Source organism: Arthroderma uncinatum (assembly GCF_011692745.1).
Source record: "Arthroderma uncinatum strain CBS 119779 chromosome Unknown scaffold3, whole genome shotgun sequence".
Lineage (NCBI taxonomy): Eukaryota > Fungi > Ascomycota > Eurotiomycetes > Onygenales > Arthrodermataceae > Arthroderma > Arthroderma uncinatum.
The window spans coordinates 2,089,765-2,104,303 of record NW_022983865.1 but is presented as its reverse complement, the minus strand read 5'-3'; the positions used below and the strand labels follow the sequence as shown (position 1 = coordinate 2,104,303).

The 14,539-nt window shown below is 50.9% G+C and overlaps 5 protein-coding genes across 5 annotated transcripts; 3 read left to right on the top strand and 2 right to left on the bottom strand.

Moving 5' to 3' along the window:
* Nucleotides 1-894: 894 nt before the first annotated feature.
* On the top strand, nucleotides 895-4,465 carry GIQ15_04383 (uncharacterized protein; the record flags this gene model as incomplete). Its single annotated transcript, XM_033551800.1, has 4 exons — nucleotides 895-1,090; nucleotides 1,154-1,745; nucleotides 1,803-1,968; nucleotides 2,027-4,465. 4 exons carry the CDS (start codon nucleotides 895-897, stop codon nucleotides 4,463-4,465), a joined length of 3,393 nt encoding a protein of 1,130 aa, XP_033405530.1.
* A 794-nt stretch (nucleotides 4,466-5,259) lies between these two features.
* On the top strand, nucleotides 5,260-6,816 carry GIQ15_04382 (mevalonate kinase; the record flags this gene model as incomplete). The annotated part of the gene is made up of 1 exon (XM_033551799.1): nucleotides 5,260-6,816. The coding sequence occupies one exon, from the start codon at nucleotides 5,260-5,262 to the stop codon at nucleotides 6,814-6,816; it is 1,557 nt and encodes a 518-aa protein (XP_033405529.1).
* Nucleotides 6,817-7,372: 556 nt separating this feature from the next.
* GIQ15_04381 (CaaX farnesyltransferase alpha subunit) lies at nucleotides 7,373-8,616 on the top strand (the record flags this gene model as incomplete). The annotated part of the gene is made up of 3 exons (XM_033551798.1): nucleotides 7,373-7,662; nucleotides 7,738-7,842; nucleotides 7,908-8,616. The coding sequence occupies 3 exons, from the start codon at nucleotides 7,373-7,375 to the stop codon at nucleotides 8,614-8,616; spliced, it is 1,104 nt and encodes a 367-aa protein (XP_033405528.1).
* Nucleotides 8,617-8,971: 355 nt separating this feature from the next.
* Nucleotides 8,972-10,362, bottom strand: GIQ15_04380 (L-serine dehydratase; the record flags this gene model as incomplete). The annotated part of the gene is made up of 2 exons (XM_033551797.1): nucleotides 8,972-10,211; nucleotides 10,265-10,362. 2 exons carry the CDS (start codon nucleotides 10,360-10,362, stop codon nucleotides 8,972-8,974), a joined length of 1,338 nt encoding a protein of 445 aa, XP_033405527.1.
* Nucleotides 10,363-12,254: 1,892 nt separating this feature from the next.
* Nucleotides 12,255-14,423, bottom strand: GIQ15_04379 (methionine--tRNA ligase; the record flags this gene model as incomplete). The annotated part of the gene is made up of 8 exons (XM_033551796.1): nucleotides 12,255-12,569; nucleotides 12,630-13,113; nucleotides 13,171-13,538; nucleotides 13,588-13,719; nucleotides 13,771-13,857; nucleotides 13,918-13,989; nucleotides 14,052-14,170; nucleotides 14,228-14,423. 8 exons carry the CDS (start codon nucleotides 14,421-14,423, stop codon nucleotides 12,255-12,257), a joined length of 1,773 nt encoding a protein of 590 aa, XP_033405526.1.
* Nucleotides 14,424-14,539: the final 116 nt, after the last annotated feature.

Sequence of the window (14,539 nt, the reverse complement as noted above, 5' to 3'; positions counted from 1 at the left end):
ATCAACGGACACACTCCGTGGCTCAGGTTCCGACGCAAGAGATGCCAATCGTGTACTCCGTGGGACGACAGGTCTGGCAGCTCTGCAGGAGGGGATGGCTGGGGGTTTTATGCTGCAGGACGGTCAGCAGCTTCAGCCGTGGGAGCGGTTGGTCGTGGTCGTGGTTTCGTGCTCGGTCAGCGTGACGAGGGTTTGAAAGTCGTTCGAATCGCAAAAAACGGGCTCGCGCTTATTGGCTCAACCACTTATGACGCAGTGCTTAGGTCATCCTCTAACCGCATACGGCTAGCGTACCTATTTTGACGTGAAAATAAGCTCAGGTGACTTGATTAGTAATGATCTACGGCTTAGTAACAGTCTTTGTTCCTGATCGGGATATGAGCTACCAAATAGGATATGGTCACGTGGATGAGCTCTCTTTTTTTGGGCCGATGACGAAACGCGGCAGGTCAAGATATCAACTTCATCGCTTTTATACGTCTTCATACCCTTATATCTGTCCCGCTCGACACGCTGTATTGACTATCTACAGGTTCAGCGTTGAGTATGCTTCGATAGAGCCCTTGTCCTGCGTGTGACGGGGGGTGCCAACGGTGCATCAACCCCCTGCCTAGTTTCCAACACTCCCTGTGCCTTCTTCATCGACCATGAGTCGCCCGAGGAATGGCTCTGCCAACGATGGCAATAGCACTCAGGAGGCAGATCACGCCTCTGGAGCTGGCTGGTTAGGATACATCCCACTGACCGCCAACTGAACCGAGGAGTCTTCTCGCCATGTCTAACATTTTATATAGGAGTATACCAGGGCTCGGTGGACACGGAAGAACGGGCCATGAGGGCCAGCATGGGCTTCGACAGAGAAGCCGGAGTGTTTCTCGACTCCAGAGAGCTTCAATGGCCCGGCCCATACCTGCTAAGCTCGGGTTTCCAGACGAAAGAGAGAAGCTGGCCCAGGACGATGGCAATGAGGCACAGAAGCTGGGGTCCTTCTCCGGAGTATTCGTCCCAACGACCCTCAATGTCCTGAGTATCCTTATGTTCCTCCGTTTCGGCTTTATTTTAGGCCAGAGCGGTGTCTTGGGCATGATGGGTTAGTGGAACATCCTCCCTCCGTAACCCTTTTGACGATCCAGCTCTAAATGAAGACGGATAGGCATGCTTATTATATCATACGCCATTGACTTGATAACTACAATGTCAATTTCGGCAATTGCAACAAACGGAACAGTTAGAGGTGGGGGTGCTTATTATCTCATCAGTCGGTCGTTAGGTACCGAGTTTGGCGGCTCAATTGGCATAGTGTTCTATCTTGGCTGTGTTCTGAACACGGGAATGAACGCGGTTGGTCTGATTGACTGTTTTAAACAAAATTTTGGCGTTGTTTCCGGCAGCAAGGCCCATTTCCTCTACGAGGGATTCTGGTGGGAGTACCTCTGGGCAACCATCATCTTGGTCCTCTGCACGGCAATCTGTTTGGCAGGGAGCTCTGTCTTTGCTCGTGCGAGTAATGGATTGCTCGTCGTTCTATTGGTGGCAACCTTCAGCATTCCGTTGTCAGCGTCTATTTTGCAGCCTTTCAAAAACGAACGACTAGGAATCGAATTCACTGGCTTCAGCGCCAAGTCGTTCCTTGACAATTTATATCCAAGGCTTACCAGAGGTGCGGCCGGTAGTCAGATAAAGAAGCGGGAAACCTTTCAGGATTTGTTCGGAATTCTATTCCCCGCAACCTCTGGGATATTTGCGTTCGTGAAGACCCTTCCCAAACGCTCATGTAACTATGCTAACTTATATGTTTACAGAGGGACTAGCATGTCTGGCGATCTCAAGAACCCGAGCAGGTCTATTCCTAAGGGAACGCTCTACGGCCTTGGTCTTACTTTTTTTACATACACAGCCGTTATTCTTACACTAGCAGCTAGTGTCACTAGAGAATCACTATATAAAGATGTCAATATCATCCAAGATGTTAGTGACACTATATGGTTCCCGGGTCTCAGGCACTTCCGCTAACCAATAACCACAGACCAGTATCTCGGGGTCCCTGATCGTTTTGGGAGAATTCTCGACCTCGTTCTTCTCATCTCTTATGGGAATTATTGGTGCAGCAAAGGTACTGCAAGCCATCGCAAGAGATGCCCTACTGCCTGGCTTGTCCCTCTTTGCAAAAGGAACGGATAACAACGACAACCCGATTAGTGCTATTCTAATCACCTTCGTAATAGCCCAAGTAACAACACTTTTCGACATCAATCAAATCGCATCCTTCGTCTCGATGGCATATTTGATGACCTTCCTGGTCACTAATCTAGCTTGTTTCTTGCTCAAGATTGGCTCAGCACCGAATTTTAGACCGTCGTTCCATTACTTCAATTCAACGACTGCTCTCGTCGGTACAGTCATCAGTGGAGCCAGCATGTTCTTTACTGATGGAGTGTACGCCACTGGCTGTGTCTGTGTGTTGGTGACGCTGTTCCTTTTAATCCACTACATGGCTCCTCCGAAGACGTGGGGAGATGTCAGCCAAAGTCTCATCTACCACCAAGTTCGCAAATATCTGCTTCGCCTTCGACCCGAGCACGTCAAATTTTGGCGACCACAGATTCTTCTCTTTGTCAACGATTTCGAGTCACAGTATAAGATGATTCATTTCTGTAATTCGTTAAAAAAAGGTGCGCTATTCGTTCTTGGCCGTGTGGTGGTTACGGATGAGTTTGCGACTGCTGTTCCGGAGGTTAGAAGGGAGCAGGGTGCTTGGAATAAGTTTATCGAATATTCAAAAGTGAAGGCTTTTATTAGCATAACAGCTGCTCCAAATATGGAATGGGGCATCAGGAACATCGTTTTGAGTGCTGGACTAGGAGGGATGCGGCCGAATATTGTCGTGATTGACCAATTTCGCAAAGAGAAGCCTGTCGTCCCGTTTGATTTTGGTATACCTTTGAGACGACCAACAAGGCGCCTTTCGAGTGTCAGCGAGGTCGAAAGAGATAATATTCGAAAGGGCAGAATGGGATCATTTGAAAGAGATTCGACGATGAGTGTCCAAAGCTACTTGACGGTTCTGGAGGATCTGCTATTTCAACTGCGTATCAACGTTGCAGTCGCCCGAGGGTTTGAGAACCTCGAGCTGCCGGGGACAAATGACGGGGATTTACCGACTAAATACATCGACCTGTGGCCGATTCAAATGTCCGGAGAAATATCACAAAGCGGAGGACGCACGCATACCAACTATCTTACGACCAACTTTGATACCTATACGCTAATCTTACAGCTTGGCTGTATTCTCAACACTGTTCCATCCTGGAAACATTCGTACAAGCTTCGAGTGGCAGTGTTTGTAGAATATGAAACGGACGTTGAGGAGGAACGCGGGCGAGTGATGACCCTCCTTGAAAGGCTTCGAATTAGTGCAGAAGTGTTGGTGTTTTGGCTAGCAAGCGGAGACCTACAAACCTACCGCGTAATCATCAACGGAGAGAAGAATAACGTGGATAAGGATATCATGGATTCCGTCGAGAAGACTTTGGAAGATGAGGATTGGTGGAAGGAACTTGGGCGCTATCGAGCCATTTCAGAAGAGTCCAGAAGCAGAGCTACAAGGTCACAGAGACAAACTCCCACTGGATCTGGCTCTACAACGCCTCGTGAAGGAGGAAGACGACGTGCTGGACTTGAGGGCCTGAAGAGAGTCCTTGAATCATCTCGCAGGAGGTCATTTGGACCTGGCGTCAGTCTTGGAATGCAGACACATCGGCTGTTGGATTCCATGGTTGAATACAACTCTGATGGGAACGATGATGACGAATCGTCTTCAGACGAGAGTGACCTGGAGCCGTACTTGAGTGAGAGCGAACACGAGCCAGAGGGCGAAGATGACCCGATGGCTGCTTCTGAAACTCCAACTATCAAAGAACCGGAAGAGACCGCGAATACCGCATCACCGCGCGCCCAGTTCATGAGAAAAGGCCGTGTCGCATCCAGCGCCAAATTCTCCTCGGCTCCTATCCCGGTGACAAAGGTGGTCTCTGAAGAAGGGGTAGGGCCATCGATCATGTTCGCTGACTCCTCTCCTCCGCGCCGCGGGAGCACGGCAAAACCAGGCTATGAATCGATATATGCCAGAACCGAAGCGACTACAGATCAGCCAGCATCAGCTCCAGCTGAAGGGGACTCAGAAGCTCAAGCACGAGCATCCGGATACCCATTCCAGGCTGCAGTTCCCCTGTCTTTCAATGACCTGCCAGGCCGAGCTCAGCATCTAATACTAAACGAACTGATCAAATCACAAAGCAAGGAGACGGCCGTGGTATTCACCACACTGCCGACCCCCGTTGAAGGTGTCTGGCGCGACAAGGCTTCCAGTGAAGCTTATGTCGATGACCTCGAAGTGCTATGCGACGGGCTTCCTCCATGTCTACTTGTGCACAGCAACAGTGTCACGGTGACGATGAACCTTTAAATTGTTATTTACTCTAGAGCTTCCGGATATTCTGTTTCTAGCGTTCCACAAGTATATATATTTCGGTACTACATAAATTGATCACTTATGAAATCATAGTTGATATCGACTATGCAGACAACCGTTGAATATCGTTTATCGTTTATCTCATCCCCTGTATATCGCCGTATATCACCTAGATTAAGTTCGTCTTCATGTCAACTGCCTCTCGATCTCTTTGCCAGTATCAGCCTATTATACAACTATTCTTAGTCACGACAATAGATCAGACGCCACAGTCACTGGTAAAGACGAGATTAGCAGGACTTCGCACAGGAGGCCTCGATATAACGGCGAACAGGCATAAAGGCTGTATCAGGATCCCTGTCGTCTGAAACTCGGGGAAAAAGAAAACATCCAGATTGTCCCAACAAGGTAGTTAAGATTTCAGCTACAGCTATTCCGGCTAAAGCGCGCGCGCAGAGCTTACATCACCAAGAGAATTAAAACATTAGTCTGGACAGCTAGGGACGAAGACAGAAGTTCGGCGTGCCTTTTGAATCCGTGATCCATCCGGCCTTCCTTGATCCCACTGCGAGACAGCAGCTAATTGACCAGGCAAATACGATCTAAATTATCAGCATATAAACGGCCGTCGAATCCCCTCCCTCCTTTCCTGGCCTCCACTGCGCCACTATGCTACGTTGACGAAGAAAAATATAACCAGAAACTCCTAAAGCTTTGAAACCACCCTTCGCCGTGAACCAGAGAAACAAACGCGATTAATAAGAAGAGCTTCCGGGCTAAGAGCGACCATGGTTGAGCGGTTTGAGAGCAATATACCCGTCCGATCGATGCGCAACGGCCGTCACAGTCTGAGGATGACCGTACCCGACGATGAATCCCTAGATAGTTCTGACGGGGCCATCACACCCTCGCCGGTACGATCAGGAATAGAAGGGCTTCCGCCAGGCCGATTGAGCGTCAAATCGAGGATGGGGAGGAAGCTCTCGTCCCCAATGGCACCGCCGTTCATGGTTTCGGCCCCGGGGAAGGTTATCGTCTTTGGAGAACATGCTGTGGTGCATGGGAGGAAGGCAATGGCTGCTGCTATATCTCTGCGGTCATATCTACTCGTCACGACGCTGTCCAAGTCGCATCGCACGGTTACGTTGAATTTTAGGGATATCGGGTTGGATCATACCTGGGATATCGACTCCCTGCCGTGGGACGTCTTCCAGCATAAATCCAAGAAGAAGTTCTACTACGACTCTGTCACGGAGCTGGATCCTGAGCTGCTCGAAGCCCTGAAGCCTCATATCGCGCTGGTGTCGCTTGATAAGCCGGAGGAAATACGGAAAATTCACCATCACTCTGCCAATCAGTTCTTATATCTCTTCCTCTCGCTCGGGTCGCCAAAGACTCACGCTGCCATCTATACGCTTCGGTCGACGATACCGCTTGGTGCTGGATTGGGAAGCAGTGCGAGTGTCTCGGTGTGTTTGAGCGCTGCACTGCTGCTACAAGTTCGCATCCTGGCCGGGCCACATCAAGATCAGCCACCGGATGAGGCGGAAGTACAGCTCGAGCGTATCAATCGGTGGGCGTTTGTTGGAGAGCTGTGTATACATGGCAACCCGAGTGGTGTTGATAATACAGTGTCTACCGGAGGAAAAGCAGTCATATTCAGGAGAGGGGACTATTCTAAACCGCCGACTGTGATTCCAATCCTGGACTTCCCCGAACTACCCCTTCTCCTCATCAATTCTCGCCAGCCACGATCAACTGCCACGGAGGTCGCCAAGGTCGGTGCCTTGAAGAAAGCGCATCCCGTCATCACGGAGTCAATCTTGGATAGCATCGGTCAGGTCACCGAGAACGCACACCGCCTCATCGCATCAGACGACTTTGACGAACGCTGCAGTGATACTATTGATCACTTCGGCCAACTATTCCGCATCAACCATGGCCTGCTCGTATCACTCGGCGTGTCCCATCCGCGCCTGGAACGTATTCGAGAGCTGGTCGACCATGCAGAAATCGGTTGGACGAAGCTGACAGGAGCCGGCGGAGGCGGATGTGCCATTACCTTACTAAAGGGCGAACGTAACCAGGCCGCAGTCGAGCATCTGGAAGAACAACTTAGCGACGAGGGCTACGAACGCTACGAGACCACCCTGGGCGGAGACGGAGTCGGTGTTCTCTGGCCTGCAGTGCTCCAGAACGGCACCGACGAAGAAGGCGGCGAGGAGATCGACCAGCTGAAATTTGAAAACGCCGTTGGCATCAGCGGCATCGAGCAGCTAGTCGGAGTCGGTGGCACGGAGAAGAGAGAGGGCTGGAAGTTCTGGAGACGCGGCACTGCAACTTGATAGAAGGCCCCCGTGGAATGATGATGAAGGACTATTTTTTTCTTTTCGGTCAATCGACGATTACGCACTACTGGTTCGGGGCTTTGCGAGCTATTTGACGTCTTAACACGCTTGTTATTTATGTTTTTATCCTCATTTTTATCCTCCTATGCTTTAATCATGTATGAAGGGATGACGTTCAATTCTCGATTCCTTCAAGCCGCCCATGCGAAAACATCGTGTGTATTTTGTTATGAAGCTTGTAGGGAGTTTTGTTGTTTTCGTTAGATTAAGACTTCGCAGTGCGTAACTATTTAAATATTATTTTATATTCCTATTATCGATATTCAATATTTTTTTATATGCTGGAGTTGGTCTTACATAATCGCGATGTCTATTGTCTTGCGCACTCTTTGTTCGAACAATACAAACCAAAGACCGATTCATGGTTCTCGCATCGCCCTTTGAGTATATAGGAACTGTTAATTGCGAGTTCCTCAGCCTCTAAAGACCTAGGCTAAATATTTCTTGTCTGTCTTGTGCTTTTCGTTGTGGGAAAAAGAGAAAATACCCAACCATGTCCAAGTACTCTTCTGACCCCGCGTGGGCATCGGTTACCCCCATACCCCTGGATGACGGGTCAAATCACTTTATTCAGGGAGAAGACGGTGCTGGTGCTAGTGCCGGCGCTGGTGATACTGGTGTAGCCGGCGAAATAATACCTCTCGCGACAATTGCGTATTCGGAGGAGTATGCTGAGGCGACAGCATACCTGCGCGCCGTGATGGCTGCAAACGAGATGTCTGATCGGGCATTGGCGTTGACAGAGGATGTGATTCGGTCGAACCCAGCGCATTATACAGTCTGGTATATATATATATCCATTTCCCATTTGTGTTTGTTGGCTTGGACGGCTTCATGCTAATATCTGATCTGATATAGGCTATACAGAGCACAAATCCTCAATGCTCTAGGTAAAGATCTAAAAGCCGAGCTCGCCTGGCTCGACCAGCTATCTACTAAATATTTAAAAAGCTATCAGATATGGTACTACCGTCCCCATCCTGCTCGGCTTGATATCGTATCACCCCGCTGACCAACTATACCTATAGGCACCATCGCCAAGTAATAATGTCCAATGAATCTGCCTTCCCCACCTTACCGGAAGGGGAGCTTGACTTCTTGGTGAAGATATTTGCTCTAGATGCCAAAAACTATCACGTCTGGACATACAGACATTGGATACTTCGTCGTTTCAAGCTATGGGATTCACCTGCCGAGTTAGCAGATGTGGAAAGGATGATTGATGAGGATGTGAGGAATAATTCGGCATGGAATCATAGGTGGATCATGCGGTTTGCGCCGCGGGAAGGGTTTGATGGTGGATTACCTGGCGTGGGCACCGGTGTTGGTGTTGGTGCTGGAGCTGGTGGAGGCAAGATGGTCGTTGTGGATGAAGATATGGTTGACGGGGAGGTGGAGTATGCTAAAAAGAAGATTGTGCTGGCGCCTGAGAATAGGAGTCCGTGGGCATATATGCGTGGTGTCCTCAGGGTTGCTGGGCGAGGGTTGGGGGATCTAAAGACCTTTGCGCAGCGGTTTATTGTTGAAGAAGTGGTTGCTGAGGGCGAGGGCGAAGTTCAGGTTAAGAGCAGCCATGCGCTTGAGTGGTTGGGCGATGTGTTTGCTGAAGAAACGCAGGCTGCGGGTGGAAGTGAAGCCAAGGCCAGTGCAGTGCGGATGTTTACCTTGTTGAAAGACAAGTATGATCCTGTCAGGAAGAATTATTGGAACTATCGGATTAGGGCGTTGGATATGTAAGCAATGTGTGTGTAAGTAGCTGGATTATGTGTTTCGTTTCGTTTCTATTCTATATCTCTCTGTATAGGGGGTGTTATGACATTTTCTCATCGACGAAGGAAAGGAAGAAAAGGGACATGGGATATGAGGAAATGAAACTGTCATCCGTATGCAATCATCAATCGCAAAAAGGCAAAAAGGTAAAAAGGGGATAAAAAGGTGTATTAAAACAAGCCATGTCCCACATTTTTGTAAACCGCTCAAAACGCCATGAACCCATTCATATAAAGCAATCATTAGGTAAAAGAGAAGCCCGCCGGATGTCAGTAAATAAAACAATCATGCAAAAAAAGAAGAACGAGGAAAGAGAGTATTTTCATGTTGATGCAGCAGTCGGTGCTGGTGCTGGGGTTGGCGGGAGGACGATGGTGCCAACATCATCGCTTCCCCAGCCGGCATCGAGTCTCTGTCTCCACTCAGAGGCCATATCAAGTGAAACATTGCTTCCTCCACAAACAACGATGACGACTCTTGTCTGTGGACCGAAGTTGGGAATGAGCTGCTGCAAATAGGTCTTGTTCACGACTCCGTTGGCTGCTGATGTTCCGTTGGTAGCGGGGACACTATCAGCATCGAGCTTGACTCTCTTTGCAGGCGGAGGTGCGGTGTCGGCTTGGTGATGGGGTCCCAGGGCTGCTTCGACGGAGACACCACAGGCGAGTTCGACGAGTATCTTCTCCTCTTCGGCGAGATGTAGGACACCTCGTGCGGCGTCAGCGTCGGAAAGGACGAGGGAATGCACCTTGATGCCCTTTGGCGGGGAGACGTAATTCTCGTATGTCTTCTCGGCGACGCGGAGGACGCCGAGCGAGGTGGCGGCGGATGTGATCTTCGTCATGGAGGTGAGAGCACCCTTCTCTACGGATGCAGCGAGGGCGTGAGCGCCGCGGGTCTCGGTGGCAATGATGTGGATGTTGTCGTCCCTGGTGGGAGTAGGGGTGGCTGCAGTTGTAGTACCATTGGCCGCTGTGGTGCTGACAGCGGCTTCGAGCATGGGGGCCTGGCGCTCAATGCCCATGATGATGCCGTTCATGAGCCCGCCGCCGCCGACGGAGAGGACGATGGCATCGCAGGGCAGGGCCTTGCGGGTGCACTGGTCACCTTCCTCGGCCGGGGGAAGCTGGTATGCGAGCTCGTCTGACAGTGTGCTTACACCCTCCCAGATGTGCTGGCGGTCGAAGGGGTGAAGTTCAATGGCGACGACCTCGGTGCCCCCTGGAGTGCCGTTTTCCGTGAGCTCCTTCATCATCTCGCGCATACGGGTGGCGGCCTCGTCCAGATTGGCGCCATGGGGAACGACGCGGGCACCGGCCTGCTGCAGCTTCTTGATCATGACGGGCTTGGTGTTGGAGGGCACGGCGACGGTGCAGGGGTATTTCAGGGCAGAGGCCGCAAAGGCGGCCCCCAGACCGGCGTTTCCAGCGGAAGGGATGAAGAAGTGCAGTCTCTTCCCCTTGTTGGCGGGGTCCGAGGCATGTCCGCGGACGAGGTTACCAATGCCGCGGGACTTGAAGGAGCCGCTGGGCTGGAGGTTGTCGAGCTTGAGGAATATGCGGCTGTACACATATTAGCACTGCTGTGTTATGTCTGGGAAGATGGCGAGACGCACCATCCGGCAGCTTTGGAGAGGCTGGTGGATTCAATCAGAGGGGTTTCGATCCAGGGCAGGCGCAAGCGCTGCTGCTTTGGTTCTTCGACGCTTCCCATTGTGATATGTATATCTGGTTGAGCAGAGGGAGAGTAACAGGAGAGGGAGAGTAAAAAAAAAAAGTATCAAAGTCAAGTCGAAGCAACTTTTGGTCCCTCTAAATAAATAAGCTTGCTGCAGATATCCGGGCGGGAAACTGGATAAGATAAAACCTTGGGGACCCAGCGGATGGTGGAGATGCTAAGAAAGTCAGCCCGGCTAATGGAGCGGTCGACGGGAGCATCTTATATATCTCTAACTTCTCCAACTTTCCCCAACAGCCAAGGACAGAAGCCCCAGGGAGGTCGGGGATTTTGGGCTTGGGGCATTGGGGCAAGCCGAGAGCGTCCAGCCATGCGCATCCAAGGACGGCGGCAGGAAGAAGCCAGGAAGCCAGGAAGCCAGAAGCCAGGACAGAAGCCAGAAGCCAGGAGCCAGGAGCCAGGAGCCAGGAGGAAGCCAGGAAGCCGCCGGCATATCAGAGTTGCGGCGGCACTTCGGTACATCCGAGGGTACTTGGTACTTCTTCTCACTCCTTTTTTTGGTGGGCGCAGAAGTACCAGTGTCAACTGACATAAGCGTGGAGATCCCGGCCAGGCACGCCCCACTCGGCGAGTTTCCCGACGGCCGAAAAGAGTTTCCCGCGGGATCCCGAAACTTTCCCGGGCACGTGTCTTGCCACTTTCGGCCGACCAGTAACACTATAGACAGTATATAAACAGACAGTATATAAACAGACGAAGTAGATAGACAGTAGACAGATAGAGACAGAGATACTCCGTACGTCTGTCTGTTATAGCGGAGTCATCTTAATCTCTGTCTGTCTGTCTGTAGTGTGAGGTCGACGGTGATGCGATATCATGCGTATCCGAAGTACTGCCGGAGAATATCTTCCCCAGAGTCTGCGTGCCTGCTGATGCTGATGCTGACGGCTGAGACGACTGCAATTGCGTGGCGCTGATTGCTCAGCCCAGACGCCGTCTCGCGGTCGATCGATATCACGGCGGAGATGAGAGAAAGCATCGTAACGCCGACTCGGTGAAACAGCCCAGTGCGCGTCCTTGTACATAGCACGGTCGGTCGTATAAACAAGCAAGCATGCAACCAGAATCCACGTCTTCCTTCTTCCGGCTGGACTCGGACGCGGCTACCGATGTCAAGAGATGGCAGCATCGACGTGGATTTGGTGGACCTGGACGTGTGACCTGGTTGTTTTTTTCTTTCTTTCAATCTCCCATTCTGCTTTCTTCTTCTTCGTCTTTGTTTATTCTTGTCCGTCAGCTGACGCAGACACCGTTAGTCTGGCGTAACCGTAACCGTAACCTTCTGATCCTTGGATGCTGAGATAGCCGGCAGTCTAGATCTGGCATACTGACATATTCAACGACGCAGTCGGCCTTGGGGAGAATCCAACTTTTGCCGTTGCAGGATGGCTGCACGGACTGGAGGATGCTGCGTCGAACCATGTCTGCACATGATATAAATAGAACACACGCATTGGATGGCCTGTCGGTTGTTTTGGCTGGGGTAGGACTCCATATCATCCGGGGTTGTCTCTATAGAATGTTGAGTATATCGAGTATCGAGTGTGAGGTCTGGTGGAGGCACGGGATGACGTCCGTACACCCGCGGCTGGTCCCGAGTGAATGTCGCGTTTCAGGCGACACTTAGCTTGTATCAGGCAGCTAGGCAACCTGTACTATGATAATGGCCGTGAAGGAATATATCGATCTGGTTTGGTTGCCGTGGTGGGTTGGGTTGAGGTTGGAGGTCGTCATCACATGGGCAACTTGTGGTTGGCTCTCTCTATTGGGCATCTATATATCGTACATACAACATAGCATACACAGGTCTACACCACCACGCTCGCTTATTGTACAATTCCCCGGTTACATGCTTACACGGTACATGGTCAGTCTTCGGTCAGTAGGGGCGGGAATAGTGTCCCTTTCTTTCCTTCGCCCAGCGGCTCGCTCGGTGTCCCATAGTCGAGGTCAAAGCCATACGTCGCGGCGGTGAACGACCGCTTCTTGATATCCTGCTCTACGCCGAGCTTGTCGAGCAGCTCCTTGGCTTTTCCGGGCATGAAGGGCTGTAAGAGTATGCCGGCAATGCGGAGAGACTCGGCCGTGTTGTAGACTACGCCAGTCAGTCGTTCAGAGGACTTCGGGTCGTCTGTCATCTTTGCCAGACGCCAGGGTGCAGCATCCTGTACATATTTGTTTGTCTACACCAGTATAGTTAGTAAGGCAGGCAGACGTCGTAGAGATATGGAAGCACGCCTCACCTGCTCGATAATCCTCATAATCTCCTCCAACGCCCTTCGAGGGTTCAATTCGTCCATCTGTTTCGACACAAGAACTGGAGCCTCCTCCAAAAAGGCCCTGTGGTCTAGTTCCTCCGTACCCTCAACTCGCAACTTATCGTTTGAACCAGTTACCGCAATCACACACTCTCTTATGTTCCACCCTTTGCCTCGCATCATCCGACTGCACAGGTTACCCAGCCCAAACTGCAGCGAGTGCTTGTAGTCACGCACGATAAACGAGTTATCGTAGTTGGTATCACTCGCAAGCCCGCCGTTCATAGCTAGGTAGAACCTCATCGGGTCTACGCCGTACCGCGCCATGGCGAACATCGGATTGACCACATTGCCAGTGGATTTGGACATCTTGGAGTGGTTCATCGTCCAGTGCGCATGGGTCAGGATGGTACGGGGCAGAGGCAGGTCCAGAGCCATTAAGAAGGCTGGCCAGTAGATGCAGTGGAATCTGTGGGATATTAGCCACTGTTGGGTTTGGGTACAAAAGGTTCTAGTGCTGGCTTACCTGGTGATGTCTTTGCCCACGACATGGACGTCGGCGGGCCAGATGGACTTATCTTCGTGCCCGGGTGTGAACGGGTAGCCTGCATAGGTGATATAGTTGACCAATGCGTCTAGCCAGACGTAGATGGTTTGTGTCGAATCTCCAGGAACGGGGATTCCCCAGGACAGGCGGTCGACGGGCCGGGAAATAGACAGATCTTGCAATCCAGACGAAACATTCTGCACAATGCTGTCCATGTATACCTGAGGACGGATAAAGTTCGGATTCTCTTTGTAGTGTTTTAGCAGCCGGTCCTGAAAAGCGGATAGCTTGAAATGGTAGTTGGTCTCCTGTGACAGCTCTACCTCCTTTCCAGTTTCGATTGAAGCCTTGTCATGATTAGTATCCGGCTAAATGGCAGAATGGGACGAGACTCACCATCATCTTCCGTCCGGTCGCCGGGTCAAGTGTTGGCTGTACTGCGGACGAAGGGTAGAACGTCTCATCACTGACAGAGTACCAGCCTTCATGCTTGCCCTCATATATATAGCCACGATGGTTGAGGTTTTCCTACTATAGTTTAGCAATGAGGCGTAATAATCGTATATCCGGCGCGCATACCCAAAAAAATTGCACCGCCTGCTTGTGCGCGGAGTCCGTCGTTCTGATGAAGTGGTCGTTAGAGATGTTCGCTTCCTTTGCAAGCACCTGTAATATGTTAACCTCCGTATAGAAGTATATATATCAGACATAGAGGCTTTAACGGACCTTAAATGTCTCGCAATTCCTGTCACAAAGCGCCTGAGGCTCCAATCCGTTTTGAAGGGCAGCTTGCTGAATCTGTCCTCGGCGTATTAGCCACAGTTCTCATCCCAATAGTATTACTTGTTGTCCTCCTGCACCTTCATGCCATGCTCGTCTGTCCCTGTGAGGAGCTTCGCATCGCCGTTTCCAAGGAGGACCTGCCATCGTTTAAGGATATCGGCAATGAGGATGGTATAAAGGTGACCGATGTGTGGTGCTAAAAGCTAGGATTAGTTGATTAATCCCAGTATATGTCCTCGGACTGCAGTCTTACCGGCATTGACATAGAATATAGGTGTTGTGACATAATATGGCTTTGGCTTAGCTCCGGGGGTTGCTTCAGTTGCGTATCCGCGGTTCAAGAAAGGTCGGGGATTAGCACGTCGACACGGGCCGCATGCCCACGAGCCAGGCTTCGCATTTCGGAATATGGAGGCGCGTGAAATAATCCGGAGTTCAAATTTCAACATTGTTGCCCATTGAGCCGGTGCTATTGTGCCGCTGGAGATATATAGCAAGGAATCCTACGAGTCGCGCGTCTCGGCTATTAAAAAAAAGTGGTTAGTGGTCCAAGCTCCGGCTAAAT